The sequence below is a fragment of the Sapajus apella genome, unplaced genomic scaffold, assembly GCF_009761245.1.
Source record: "Sapajus apella isolate SASKATOON/1434 unplaced genomic scaffold, GSC_monkey_1.0 scaffold19, whole genome shotgun sequence".
Classification (NCBI taxonomy): domain Eukaryota; kingdom Metazoa; phylum Chordata; class Mammalia; order Primates; family Cebidae; genus Sapajus; species Sapajus apella.
The window spans coordinates 30,017,260-30,031,170 of NW_022436959.1; the positions used below are offsets into that span (position 1 = coordinate 30,017,260).

Below are 13,911 nucleotides of genomic sequence, written 5' to 3' on the forward strand. Positions count from 1 at the left end.
TTTCTTGAAGTATCTGCTGCCTTCAAGAAACTCACCTAAGGACTCACACAAACTTAAGGTAAAGCAGTGGGAAGAGATATTTCATTCCAATGGACGCCGAAAATGAGCTATTTTTGTATCAGACAAAACAAACTTTAAAGCAACAAGTTATAAAAGACAAAGAGGGACACTGTATCATGACAAAAGGCCTTGTTCAACAGGAAAATATCACAATCCTAAATATATATGCACCTAACACTGGAGCTCCCTAATTTATAAAACAATTACTACTAGACTTTAGAAATGAGATAAATAGGAACACAACATTAGTGGGGGACTTCAATACTCCACTGATGGCACAAGTCATCAAGACAGAAAGTCAACAGAGAAATAATGGACTTAAACTATACCCCAGAACAAACTGACTTAACAGATATTCACAGGACACTCTACCAACAACTACAGAATATACATTCTATTCATCAGCACATGGAACCTTCTCCGAGATAGACCACGAAAGGCCACAAAACAAGTCTCAACAAATTTAAGAAAATCAAAATTATAGCAAGTACTCTCTCATGTTATAGTGGAATAAAATTGGAAATCAACTCCAAAAGGAACCCTCAAAACCACACAAATACATGGAAATTAAATAACCTACTCCTGAATGATCAGTCAACAATGAAACCAAGATGGAAATTTAAAAATCCTCTGAACTGAACGATAAGTGACACAACCTATCAAAACTTCTGGGATAAAGCAAAAGTGGTGCTAAGAGGAAAGTTCACAGCAATGAATGCCTATATCAAAAAGCCTGAAAGAGCACAAATAGACAATCTACCGGGTTATACCTCAAGGAACTAGAGAAACAAGAACAAACCAAACCCAAACCCAACCGAAGAAAGAAAACAACAAAGGTCAGAGCATAACTAGATGAAACTAAAACAAACAAAAAAACAAAAAACACAAAAGATAAATGAAAGACAAAGCTGGCTCTTTGAAAAGATAAAATTGATAAGACATTAGTGAGATTAACCAAGCCAAGAGAGAAGATCCAAATAACCTCAATTAGAAAGGAAATGGGAGCTATTGCAACTGATACCACAGAAATACAAAAGATCATTCAAGGCTACTGTACTGAACCACCTTTATGCACACAAACTGGAAAACCTAGAGGAGATGGATAAATTCCTGAAAATATACAACCCTTCTAGATTAAACCAGGAAGAAATAGAAACTCTGAACAGACCAACAACAAGCAGCAAGACTGAAATGGTAATTAAAACTGCCAACAAAAAAAGTCCTGGACCAGATGGATTCAGAGCTGAATTCTACCATCCAAAAAAGAATTGGTACCAATCCTACTGACACTGTCCCACAATACAGAGAAAGAGGAAACCCTCACTAATTCATTCTATGAAGCTAGTACCACTCTAATACCAAAACCAGTAAAGTACATAACAAAAAAAGAGAACTACAGGCCAATATCCCTGATGAACACAGATGCAAAAATCCTCAACAAAATATTAGCTAACCAAATCCAACAGCATTACCAAAAAGATAACACACCATTATCAAGTGGGTTTCATTCTAGGGATGCAGGGATGGTTTAACATATACAAGTCAATAAATGTGATAGACCACATAAACAATTAAAAACAAAAATGATCATCTCAACAGACACAGGAAAGTCATGTGACAAAATCCAGTATCCATTTATAATTAAAACACTCAGTAAAATTGGCATAGAAGGGACATGACTTAAGGTAATAAAAGCCATCTATGACAAACCCACAGCTAACATTATACTGAACGGGGAAAAGTTGAAAGCATTTCCCCTGAGAACTAGAACAAGACAAGGATGCCCAGTCTCACCACTTCTATTCAACATAGTACTGGAAGTCCTAGCCAGAGTGATCAGACAAAACAAGGAAATAAAGGGCATCCAAATCAGTAAAGAGGAAGTCAAACTGTTGCTGTTTGCATATACCAAGAAAACTCTAAAGATTCATCCAAAAAGCTCCTAGAGCTGGCAAAAGAATTCAGTAAAGTTTCAGGATACAAAATTAATGTACACAAATTGGCAGTATGGCTATACACCAACAGTGACCAAGCTGACAATCAGATCAAGAACGCAACCCCTTGGACTATAGCAGCAAAAAAATAAAATACTTAGGAATACACCTAAGGAAGTAAAAGACTTCTACAAGAAAAACTACAAAACACTGCTGAAGGAATCACAGATGACACAAACAAATGGAAAACACATCCCATGCTCATGGATGGGTAGAGGAAATACTGAGAAAATGACCATACTGCCAAAAGCAATCTACAGATTCAATACAATTCCCATCAAAATATCACCATCATTCTTTGCAGAACTAGTAAACACAATCCCAAAATTCACAGGAAACCAAAAAAGAACACACATAGCCAAACCAAGACTAAGCAAAAACCAAAACCAAAACAAACCCCCAAAACCCACAAATCTGGATGTACCACATTACCCAAATTCAAACTAAACTAAACAGCATGATAATGGTATGAAAATAGGCATAAAGACTAATGAAACAGAATAGAGAACCCAGAAATAAAGCCAAATACCTACAGCCAACTGCTCTTTGACAAAGCAAACAAAAACATAAAGTGGAGAAAGGACACCCTATTCAACAAATGGTGCTGGGATAATTGGCAAGCCACATATATGAGATTGAAACTAGATCCTCATCTCTCATCTTATACAAAAATGAACTCAGGATTAGATCAAAGACATAAATTTTTTTGGACCAGAAATCATAAACATTCTGGAAGATAACCTCAGAAAAACCCTTCTAGACATTGGCTTAGGCAAAGACTTCATGACCAAGAACTCAAAAGCAAATTCAACAATAACAAAGAGAAATAGATGAGACTTAATTAAACTAAAAAGCTTTTGCACAGCAAAAGAAATAATCAGTAAACAGACAACCCGCAGAGTGGGTGAAAATCTTCATAAACTACGCATTTGACAAAGGTCTAATATCCAGAATCTATCAAAAAACCCAAACAAATCAGCAAGAAAAAAAACCAAACAATTCCATCAAAAAGTGGGCTAAGGACATGAATAGACAATTCCCAAAAGAAAATACACAAATGTCCTACAAACATATGAAAAAATGCTCAACATAACTAATTATCAGGGCAATGCAAATCAAAACCACAATGAGATACCAACTTACTCCTGCAAGAATGGCCATAATAAAAAAAACAAAAAATAACAGTTTTTGGCATCAATGTGGTAAAAAGGGAACACTTTTACACTGCTGCTGGGGATGTGAATTAGTATAACCACTATGGAAAATGGTGTGGTGCTTCCTTAAGGAACCAAAAGTAGATCTACCGTTTAATCCAGCAATCCCACTGCTGGGTATCTATCTACACAGAGAAAAAGAAGTCATTATATGAAAAAGGCACTTGAACACACATTTATAGCAACACAATTTGTAACTGCAAAAATATACAATCAGCCCAAATGCCCATCAATTAACAAGTGAATAAAGAAAATGTGGTATGTATAATATAGACACACACCATGGAATACTACTCAGCCACAAAAAGTAATGAAATAATGGCATTCACAGCAACGTGGGTGGAGTTGGAGATCATTATTCTAAGTAAAGTAACTCAGGAATGGAAAACCAAACATTGCATGTTGTCACTTATGGGTGGGAGCTAAGCTATAAGGATGCAAAGGCATAGAATGATGCAATGAACTTTGGGAACTCGAAGCAAAGGGTGGAAGGGGGTGAGGGATAAATGACTACACATTGGGTACTGTGTACGCTGCTTGGGTGAGTGGTGCACCCAAATTTCAAAAATCACTACCAAAAAGCCTATCCATGTAAACTAATACTACCTGTTCCCCTAAAAACCTATTGAAATAAAAAAAAAAAAAGAAAAACTCAAAATGGATCAAACACCTAAATATAAGACCTAAAACTATAAAATTCTTAGAACATTGAACAAAAGAGCTTCATAACATTATATTTGGCAATGATTTCTTGAACGTGACAACAAAGGCAGAGTCATTGAAAGAAAATATTGGCAAATTAGATTTCATGAAAAAATTTTAAATTTGTGCATAAGACCCTATCAACAGTAAAAAACACAACCACAGAATGGGTGAAAATATCTGCAAATCATGTATCTGATAAGAGATTAGCATCCAAAATATATAGAAAATTCCTAAAACTCAACCAAAAAAAAAGTCAACCTGATTCAATAGCATGCAAAAGACTCAAATAGACATCTCTCCTAAGAAGACACACGAATGGCCAGTAAGCACATGAAGATACTCAACATCTCTAATCATTAGCAAAACAAATCAAAACTACAATGTGATGCTGCCTTATACCCATAAGAATGGCTACCACCAAAAATCAGAAAATACCAAGTGTTGGAGGGAACGTGGAGAAATTGGAACCCTTGTATACTGTTGATATGAAAGTAAAATGTTAATGCTGCTGTGGAAAACAGTATGAAAATTCCTCAAAAAATTAAAAATAGAATTATCACATGATCCAGCAGTTCTACTTCTCGATATATATCCCTTGAGAGCAGAGTTTCAAGAAGGTACTTGTACACTCATGTTCACAGTAGCAGTATTCACAAGTGCTAAAATGTGAAGTAAACCAAGTGTTGACTGAAGGATGAATGAATAAACAATATTGGTATTTACATAAAATGGAATATTATTCAGCCTTAAAAAGTAAGGATATTCTGACATATGTTACAAAACGAATGAATCTTGAGGACATTTTGCTAAATGAAATAAGCCAATCACAAAGAGACAAAGAATGCACAATTCCACTTATATGAAGTACTCTGAAGTAAGGAAAATCAGCGATAGAATAGAATTTTGGTTTCCAGGGCCTGTGGAAAAGTGAGAATGGAGAGCTATTGTTTAAATGGATGTAGAGCTTCAGTTTTACAAAATAAAGAGTTCTGGAGATAGACAGCAGTGATGGTTGCACAACAATATAAATGTACTTAATACCACTGATCTGTAAACTTAAAAATGATGATGATGGTAAACTTTATATGTATTTTATCACAATTTTAAAAAATTGAAAAAAAGTATCAAGGATAACAATGTTGATTTCCTCCAAATTAACCTGTATGTAAAGTAATCCCAGCTAAAACACAGGAAGATTTTTAAAAATTATATAACTTGGCAAAAAGTATTCTCAAACTTTGAACCAACAAAAATGTGAGTGAACTTGTGAAATTCTGAAAAGGGGCATTGTGGGAAGAGGTGTATTAATCTCATCAGATCCATTTTAAGTTATAAAAAGATTTTTAAAAATTAAATAATATGGCAAAAATTATTCTAAATGTTATCTGGAAAAACAGGTGAGTATAACCGGAAAATTCTTAAAAGGGGAACTTGGGGGAGAGGAAGAGACAAAGTTTACTACCTATAAAAATATATTACCTTAAAAAAAGGTAAAGTAATGAAAACAATTTGATATTTAGACTGAAAAGACTGAGTCTGTTTAAAAAAATGCATTTGTTAATACTAAAGACAATGTGTTGAGAAACTGTTCTCTGCAATCAGACTGTTAAAAACTATGTTGTTTGAAATTATATAAAGTGAGAATGGAACATCCCACTCTTGCACTGATGGTGGATCATTATGAAACAGAAGCAGCCTCAATTTGCAATGCAGAGCTTCAGATAAAGGGGTTTCCAGACATAACATTCCACATGTATTTTGTAGTCTCCAGGGAATCAGAATCCTGAGTCAGCTTCTTAGCCTAGGCCTGATGTTTACTAACCCTTGAAACACAGTCTTGCTGTGCTTTAAGCTTATCAAATATTGTTGCATTTAAACTTTGTCCAAATTCCACCATTCTCCAAAATCCTATAATAACCCTGGTTCCTTCTTTAGTGAAATGCTGGCATTTCCTTTGCTGTGCAAGTCTCCCTCGCTGCAGCAAGCTAATTAACCTTTGTCAGCCTACAGATGTGTCCCGGTGGTCTTTACCAGATGGATTTTATAAAGAGACTTTATCAGGATGAAACAAAGAGTCTATGAAAAACAAAAGTTCATTTGGAAATTTAATACATAATAGCACTTCAAATCAAGAAAAAGATGGCTTATTGAAGAAATGGTATTGAATTAATTAATCTTTCGAGAAAAAAACAAAACCAGCTGGATCCTTAACTTTCTGATAACAGTTCCAAATGTTTCTAAGATTTCAGTATTTCAGAAAATGGATTTAAAACAAAACTGGAAGAAAATATAGTTCTGCATTTTTGTATTACGAATTGAGATCTCTCCTGAACTCGGAAGCTATGACTATTAAAAAACCATGAATTTATTCATTGGATAAATTTCTGGCAATGAAGTCGCTGGTTAAAAGGTCTATTTCTTTATGAAATGTATTTTTTAATGTACAACAAAAAGTACCAAAAAGTATCATAAATAATAAAAAAAGATCAATAATTAACCAAATATAAAAATAGATAAAGAAAATAAAAGATTCACAGAGAAAAACGGTCAACGATGTTCAAATTTCACTCACAAAGAAGGGTAAATCAAATGAAAAGATATTATTTTTAACTTAACATATTGGCAAAACTTTTAAAGTGTATTAACAGCTGTCATTGACACAGATATGAGAAAACGGAGAGTCCTATATTCTTTCACGCAATATAAACTTTTACTGTCTTTTGGAGGAGCATTTCACATCTTTTAAAATTTTTAATTATGCCTTGATCCATCACTTCATGATCAGAAATTTATTTTACAGATACAATCATAGAAGTCAGCCAAGATGCTCATGACAGCCATAACCATAAGATGTTTGTCTGTTGATTGAGGAACTAGTTTAAAAAAAAAAAAGATACTGCAGCATAGAATACTCGTAGCTGTTAAAAATAATGATCTACATGTGCTGATGAAGGAAAGTCTTTGTGCTTTTGATAAAGGTTACTTTTCATTGTTAATAAGGTGTACTGGGTATTTTTTTAAGCATCAGAAAATGTAAAGAAAACAAAAGGAACCCAAACAAATGAAAGACAGAGAAAACCATATACATACAGAAGAGTAAATTTTCTTTACCATCTCTACCACTATCTCTCCCCAAAAGTAACTGCTTTCGTATTGTTGGGTAATGCCTATCTCATCACACATGTATGTTGAGCTTTTAATTTACATCAAAGATCATGCTTATCCATTAGTCTGCATTTTTCCCCTTCATTTATTTTTTCCATAACACAGTCATTCATTTTAACAACTGTATAAAAGGTTTATTTTTTTAAGACAAAATACAAAAATCTTTCTATTATGATCTCACTTGGCTTTTTAGATGCTTCTGTATATACTAAAAAATCTATTAAGATATATATACATACGATATTTAACAAGAGCTATCTCTGGGAACTACTACTGGGTGGCACAAGCAAGAAAGAATTTTTTTTCATTTTATAACCTTTTGATGTTTTAATTTTGCATCAGGTACAGACATTATTTTTCTGATAAAACTTAAAGGGAGGCTATTTTTATCTACAGAGTAAAATATAATAAAAAGTAAAGTCCACTAATTTCTCCATATCTGTTAAAATGATCTCTTTCTCCTTTCAGATTTATCCAAGTTTCAGATTCACATACACAAATGCCTGCTAAACACTTCCACCTGGAACATAGGCATCTCTAATTCAACACACCCAAAGTGACTCATTACCTTCCTCTTCTCCTTTTACCTTAATTACTGGTAATTATCTAAATTACTCACCAATGGGTTCCTATTTCACTCAAAGCCCTAAGATTATCTAAACTAAAAAGTACAGACACATTCTGAATGCTTCCCTTATCTTCACCCCAAATTCAATTACCAAGTCTTGCCAACATTACTTTCTAAATATTTTTCTAATCCATTGTCTCCTCTCTATTTCTATTATTTATCCTATGTCAGACTCTCCTCTCTTCCCCAGGCTATTAAAATATCTAACTTGTATGACACAAATGCTATTCCTCTTTAGCTCATAGCCCTTCTGTCACCAGAATGACCTCTCTAAAATGAAAAGCTGACCATGTCACTCCACAAATCCTTTCATGGAACCCCACTGCTTACAAGACAAAAACTAAACTTTTTTTAAACATGATATATATAAAGGCTATGATCTAGAGCCTGTCCAAGTTTCCAGCCTCATCTTTTGCTATTCTGTGCCTTATAATTTATGCCTGTTTCAGCAATCCTGATCTACAGTTCCTGAAAGATTCTCAATACAGTCAGCTCCTCTATTCCTACTGTTTTCTCTGACTACAACACCTGCTTCCTACCATCCTCTGTAAATCCCATGAAACCAAGGTTTCTTAACCTTGGTGCTACTGACATCAAGAGCTGGATAACCCTCTGTTGTGGAAATTGTCCTGTTGACTGTAGAATGTTTAGCAGCATTCCTGGCCGCTAAGCTAGATGCAAGCCAGTACCGTTCCCCCTAGTTTTGACAAACAATGTCTAGACATTGCTAAATGTTTCCTGGGGAAGAAAACAGGCCCAAGTAACCACCTCTCCACTAACTTGTTAAAACTGTTTCTCATATATACATAAAAGATCTCAGGAAGAAGAGATAAGACTATTTTTAACACTAATTGCCTTTCAGGAGAACAACTAGGTAACTGGAGTGGGATGAAAAAAATTTACTTTTCACAACATTTACCATGTAGTTTTTAGTCTTGTACCTCTTCTAACCTCTCCACTGCTATCACACTGGTCTGAGCCACCTCTAACAACTGTAACAACATTCTAACCATCTTTTCCCTTCCTTTAGCCTTTCCTTCTTTGGCCCATTTTTACCAGTAGCCACAGTGATCCTTTTAAAACTGAAATCAGATCATATCACTCATTTGCTCAAAACCCTCCACTGTCCTCCTAGTATCAGAGAAACTCAAAACCTTACAACAATCTTCACACAATCGGCATCCTACTGCACCACTTTCTTTCTGATCTCTTCTCCCTAGTATCTGGTGCTTTTGTAGGTCAAAAATGAACAAACAGCAACAATTTTATAGATTGAACCTAATACTGTTTCCTTCACTACGTTTTAACGCTGGACTGCTTGCCATTCCTCCAATGTGCCAGGGTCTTTGCGCTTACTGTTCTCTGCTGAGAACACACACCCAGATGGCTCATATGGCTCACTCTAACTCCTTCAGGTCTTTACTTTTCAGGGTCTTCGCTGGCCATCCTATTCTTACCCACAGCACCTATTAATAGCTAATATTATTTAACTTCCATCTTGTTTATTGTCTCTTTTCCATCTTGATCAGTGGTTCTGAAACCTGAGTCTGCATCAGAATAATTTGGAAGGCTAGTTAAGCAGTTCTGTGATGGAGACTGAAAATGTCAATTTCTAACAACTTCCTAGGTGATGCGGATGCTATAGATCCAGGGACCACATTTTTAGAACGTGTGTTTGAGAATGTAAGTTCCATGAGGACAGAGATTTTTGTCTATCCATTGTTTTATCTCTAGGACTTGGCACACAGTAAGCACTTGCTGTGGTCTAAATGTTTGTCTCCATCAAAACTCATGTTGAAACTTTATCGCCAGTGTGGCAGTACCGAGAGCTGGAGTCTTTAAGTGATGACTGGATCCTAAGGCTTTGGCCCTCATGAATGGGTTACCATGGGAAAGAAACTGGTAGCTTTATAAGAAAGAGTTCTGGGCTAGCATACTTGGCCCCCTCACCATGTGGTACCCTGTGCTACCTCAGGACTCTGTAGAGTCCCTACCAGCAAGGTCCTCACCAGATGTGGCCTCCTGACTCAGGACTTTTCAGCCTTCATAACTGTAAAGAATAAATTTCTTTTCTTTACAGAATAGCCAGTTTCAGATATTCTGCTAGAGGTAACAGAAAACGGATTAAGACATACTGATATATGTAAATAAATGTATGGGTCCCATCCTGTTTTCATTGTAGCCTCTGATTCAGCCTATGATGCTAAACATCTACTGAACACTGTAGAATACAAACTGCGTAACTGTTATAGGTTAAACTGTGTCTCCCCAAAAGATAGGCTGAAGTCCTAATTCTAGTACCTCTGCGTGTGACCTTATTTCAAAATAGGGTCTTTGCAGATGTAATCAAGTTAAGATGATGTGATTAGGGTAGATCTTAATCCAATACGACTAGTAACCTTTTAAGAAGGGGATCACACCATATGAAGACAGAGCCACACAGGGATTATGTCATGATAACAGTCAGAGACTGGAGTGATAGCTGCAAGCCAAAAAACGCCAAGGACTGGCAGTAACACAAGAAGCTAAGAGGGATGGAACAGATTCTCCCCTTGAACCTCGAGAGAGCATGGACCTACCTATATCTTGATTTCAGACAGATACTTTGTCTCCAGAACTGAGACAATAAATCTCTTGTTTTAAATCACCCAGTTTGTGGTATTTTGTTACCGCAGCCCTAGAAAACTAATACAATGACCACGAAAGCAAATAACTATGCCAAGCTGTATTTAATTTCAAATTCTGCCTATTATCCAACATCCACTAGTTTAAATGTGCTTTAGTATACAGGTTTCCCATTCCAGAATCTCCCTAATTTTGCCTCTCTTTGCCCACAACATGCCCCTTCAATGAGCAAGGCAGCACATACTACAGGTGCTAATTTATTTGCTTTCCTTTTGTTTCTTCCACCTTCTTATGTGCTTCCCTAGATCACAAACACCAGTTTCTTTATATATATTTTTTCTCTCCAAGGGACACTTCCTGTTCTCATACATTACAGATTTTGGCATATATTTTCTCCTTGGACATTTGTATTAGCTGCAAAATAATTTAAGTACACATTGGAGTTCTTCTCTAACCAGGTTTTAAGATAAAAGGCTAACTTTTCATTTTATGGAACAAGTCCCCTTCAACCCCTCCCCCCCAGACATCCCTTTCTTCTTTTAAAAGAATGACTTAATCCCACTGAACCTGGAGTAAAAACATTTTTGTCATGCCTTTCTTTCAGCCTTGCTATAGTTTGTACACCAAACTCGTTAATCAAATCCTAAGAATCTTCTAAACGAAAAAATGGTTGTATTAGGAAGCTTAAACTTTTAAGCCTATATGAATTCAATTTCAGCATCAAGCTTTCCATTTTCTACTTAAGGTTTATTTATAGCTGCACGGTCACAAAAATTCCCATCAATGATTTTACCATACACGGACTCTACTTTAAATTACGATGACTTATAAAGTTAAACTGTATAATGTAATTTTAATTTTAGCACAAATCAACATATAAATAGCATATGCCCAGTGACATAAATTTTCATATTTCTATTAGGTAAACATGAACTTATTAGATGTACCCTGAATAAATTTGTGATACAATTCTAAGAATAACTGGATATTGAATTTACTCAGAAACATTGACCAGTATAGTCTTAAAAAGCATAATTAAGAAAAACTTTAATAGGAAACACAATATTCCTAAAATGCTTAATCCTAAGTAGAAAGATACACAAAAATACAAATTCCAGGCAAATTTAAGAGAGACATTTAATAATTCTCCACTAATACTGAAAAATTGTCTTTTCCTATGAAAAAATTTAAATGAGTCATACTTTCCTTACTAAATCATTGTTTTACTTAACATACGAAGAGTTAACTGCTAACTTTAAACTTCATATTCATTTAAACTGTACATCAATATAAAGGCCGGTAGAAAATATAGTTTACTATATACAATACTTAGAACATAGAGTATCATGTGCATCAAGCTCATTTGACATTTAACTAAGAGGGTGAAAAGCTGTCATCTAAGTACCTACTAAAAACTCAGATTCCCACTTTCCAAACTCACACCAGAAACAAACAACTTGAAATTATGCATAGCACTTTTTCCTGCCATCTAGGCAGAGGTATGTTCTATGCCCAACTTTTAGTAAATTAACATATTTCTGTCCCTTACATGTTGGCCTAATTATTCAGATTCATTATGGTTCTAAATTTACAACTTTTAAATTCATAATGAAATCAATCCATGGTTAGCACAATAGTTTTCTATCTTAAAAGTAAATACAGTAATATCTACAATGGATGTAGAGAAATATAGTAGAAATCTAGAGAATTTTTCCAGGATGTGTGGGTTTTTTGTTGCTGATATTGTTGTTTGTTTTAAATGGGGGATGGTGGGGGGTGGGGAGATGGTAAGGGCCAGTAAAGAATAAATCCACAGAGCTAAATTACAGTCATCTTTTAAGAGTGTACAACTTACCCAAATTCAAAGCAATATGGACAACTTGTCAACACCTACTAATCCCATCACAATTTGTTGAGGGGGGAGATGGGGTAGAGAGGCAAAAAAAATTTTTTTAATAAAAATTTTTAAATGCCTTTCTTCCTCCTCCTCCACGCAGCGAATGCCCCAACACACACGTATCTGGTTCACTCTGCCGACGGCAGGGAAACTTAAAGAAATAAATCAGCTACAGACAAACCTGATGATCCAAGCTAGCCCCAAGCAAGCTCCAGGCACTTCCAAAAGGAGCGCTGGGCGCTCAGGCGGCGCGGCAGCCGAGTGGCCCTCGGCGAAGGTGCCCCACACCTGGGCGCCGAGTCCGGCGGGACCCACAGGTCGGCGGGCGGGGACAACCCGAGAGGAGGGGCGGGGAGGGCCCGGCGGGACAGGACCGCTAAGTGGTCCCGCTAGGGTGCAGTCCGGGTCCCATTGCTGCCGCTGCTGCTGCTGCTGTTGTTGGCGCAGCGGCCGCCAGGCAGCGCGCGGGCAGAAGAGGGGCGCGAGCGGGCACAAGGGAAGGACCCACGACGAACAGAAGGATCCTGTCTACATGTCTACAAAATTGCGACCGGGTACGCACCCGGCCCTTGTGGCAGACAGCTGAGGCGCCGGGAGCAGGAAGTCCCCGCGCCTTCCTCAGGAGCCCGGACGCCCCCAGCCCGGCTCTGACCCCGAGACACCTGTTCCGCCGCGCCAGGGGTTTGCTTCTATCCTTCACGCTTCCCCACCAACCCGGAGATGGGGGAGGGCGAGGGGAACCGAGACCTTGGACCCGCAGCCTGAGGGCGCCTCCGCCGGCCGTACCTGACATCAGCCGCAGCTCCCTCTCGCCCCTCCTGGGGGGCGGAGAGGAGGGACAACACGGTACCGGCGACCTCTGCTTCTCTGGGCAGCCGCAGAAGTGGCTTGTGGCCGCTAAGCTGAGGCCGCCCGCTGCCGCTTAGATGATTCCCCGGCAGCGGCGGCGGCGGCAGCCGAGGCGGGCCCAGTGCTCGCTCCCGCCCGTTCGCTCCGCCCCTCCCCGCAGCGCTTCCTGGCCGCGGCCAGCCTACGGCGCAGCCGCTGCCCGGAGTCTCCTGGCGCTGACGTCTCCGCCGCCGCACCAGCCCCAGGGAAGGGTGGGGCAGGAGGGGCACGGAGGGCGGGGATACGGCGACGTGAGGACGCGGGAATTGGCCGCCGAGCGCACGCTCCGCCCTAATGCGAAGGGGTCTGGGAAGTCGGATCTTCCACGAGCCTTAGATTTCCCTGTAGCCCCCTTGCGGCTTGTCTCTGCTGCCCTCCACCTTTCTGATCCTGCTGTAAGGTCAGGCACTAACTTCCGGACCTTGAGCGGGAAGAAAGCAAGGAAACCACAGGGAATGAGAAAGGAGATGCCTGAGGGACCTTTGTCTGAGGTACAGGCTGTAACCCTGCAGGACTTTTGTGGCTTCTAGCCTGCTCTTAACCCGTTCATTTGTTTTTCCTGTTCTCTCCCGTACTCTCTTTACTCAGTATCTCTCTGGGCTTAATGAAAGGAAATAATGATTAGATGAAGTATCCAAACGGGTGCCGGGTCATCATGTGTGAACCAGGAAGAGCTGAACGATATAATGGTACCAGAAAGCTTTCTGTAGGCACACTTGGTCTTCGGTTCTGTCA

The 13,911-nt window shown here is 38.2% G+C and overlaps 1 protein-coding gene and 1 long non-coding RNA gene across 3 annotated transcripts in view; both read right to left on the reverse strand.

Moving 5' to 3' along the window:
• C1GALT1 (core 1 synthase, glycoprotein-N-acetylgalactosamine 3-beta-galactosyltransferase 1) overlaps window positions 1-13,275 on the reverse strand; it is a 52,531-nt gene extending 39,256 nt beyond the window's left edge. Inside the window, exon 1 of one of the 2 annotated variants that reach the window (XM_032287139.1) lies at window positions 13,075-13,275. In XM_032287139.1, coding sequence (XP_032143030.1) covers window positions 13,075-13,081 — 7 coding nt within the window. In that variant the 5' untranslated portion in view covers window positions 13,082-13,275. Of the gene's footprint in view, window positions 1-12,469; window positions 12,615-13,074 lie in introns of those variants that run through there. The other variant, XM_032287141.1, reaches the window with a different exon arrangement.
• On the reverse strand, window positions 5,927-12,463 carry LOC116557595. The gene is made up of 2 exons (XR_004271591.1): window positions 8,718-12,463; window positions 5,927-8,534 (listed from the first exon to the last, which is right to left on the reverse strand). It is a non-coding gene; the product is annotated as an uncharacterized LOC116557595 (long non-coding RNA).
• Window positions 13,276-13,911: the final 636 nt, after the last annotated feature.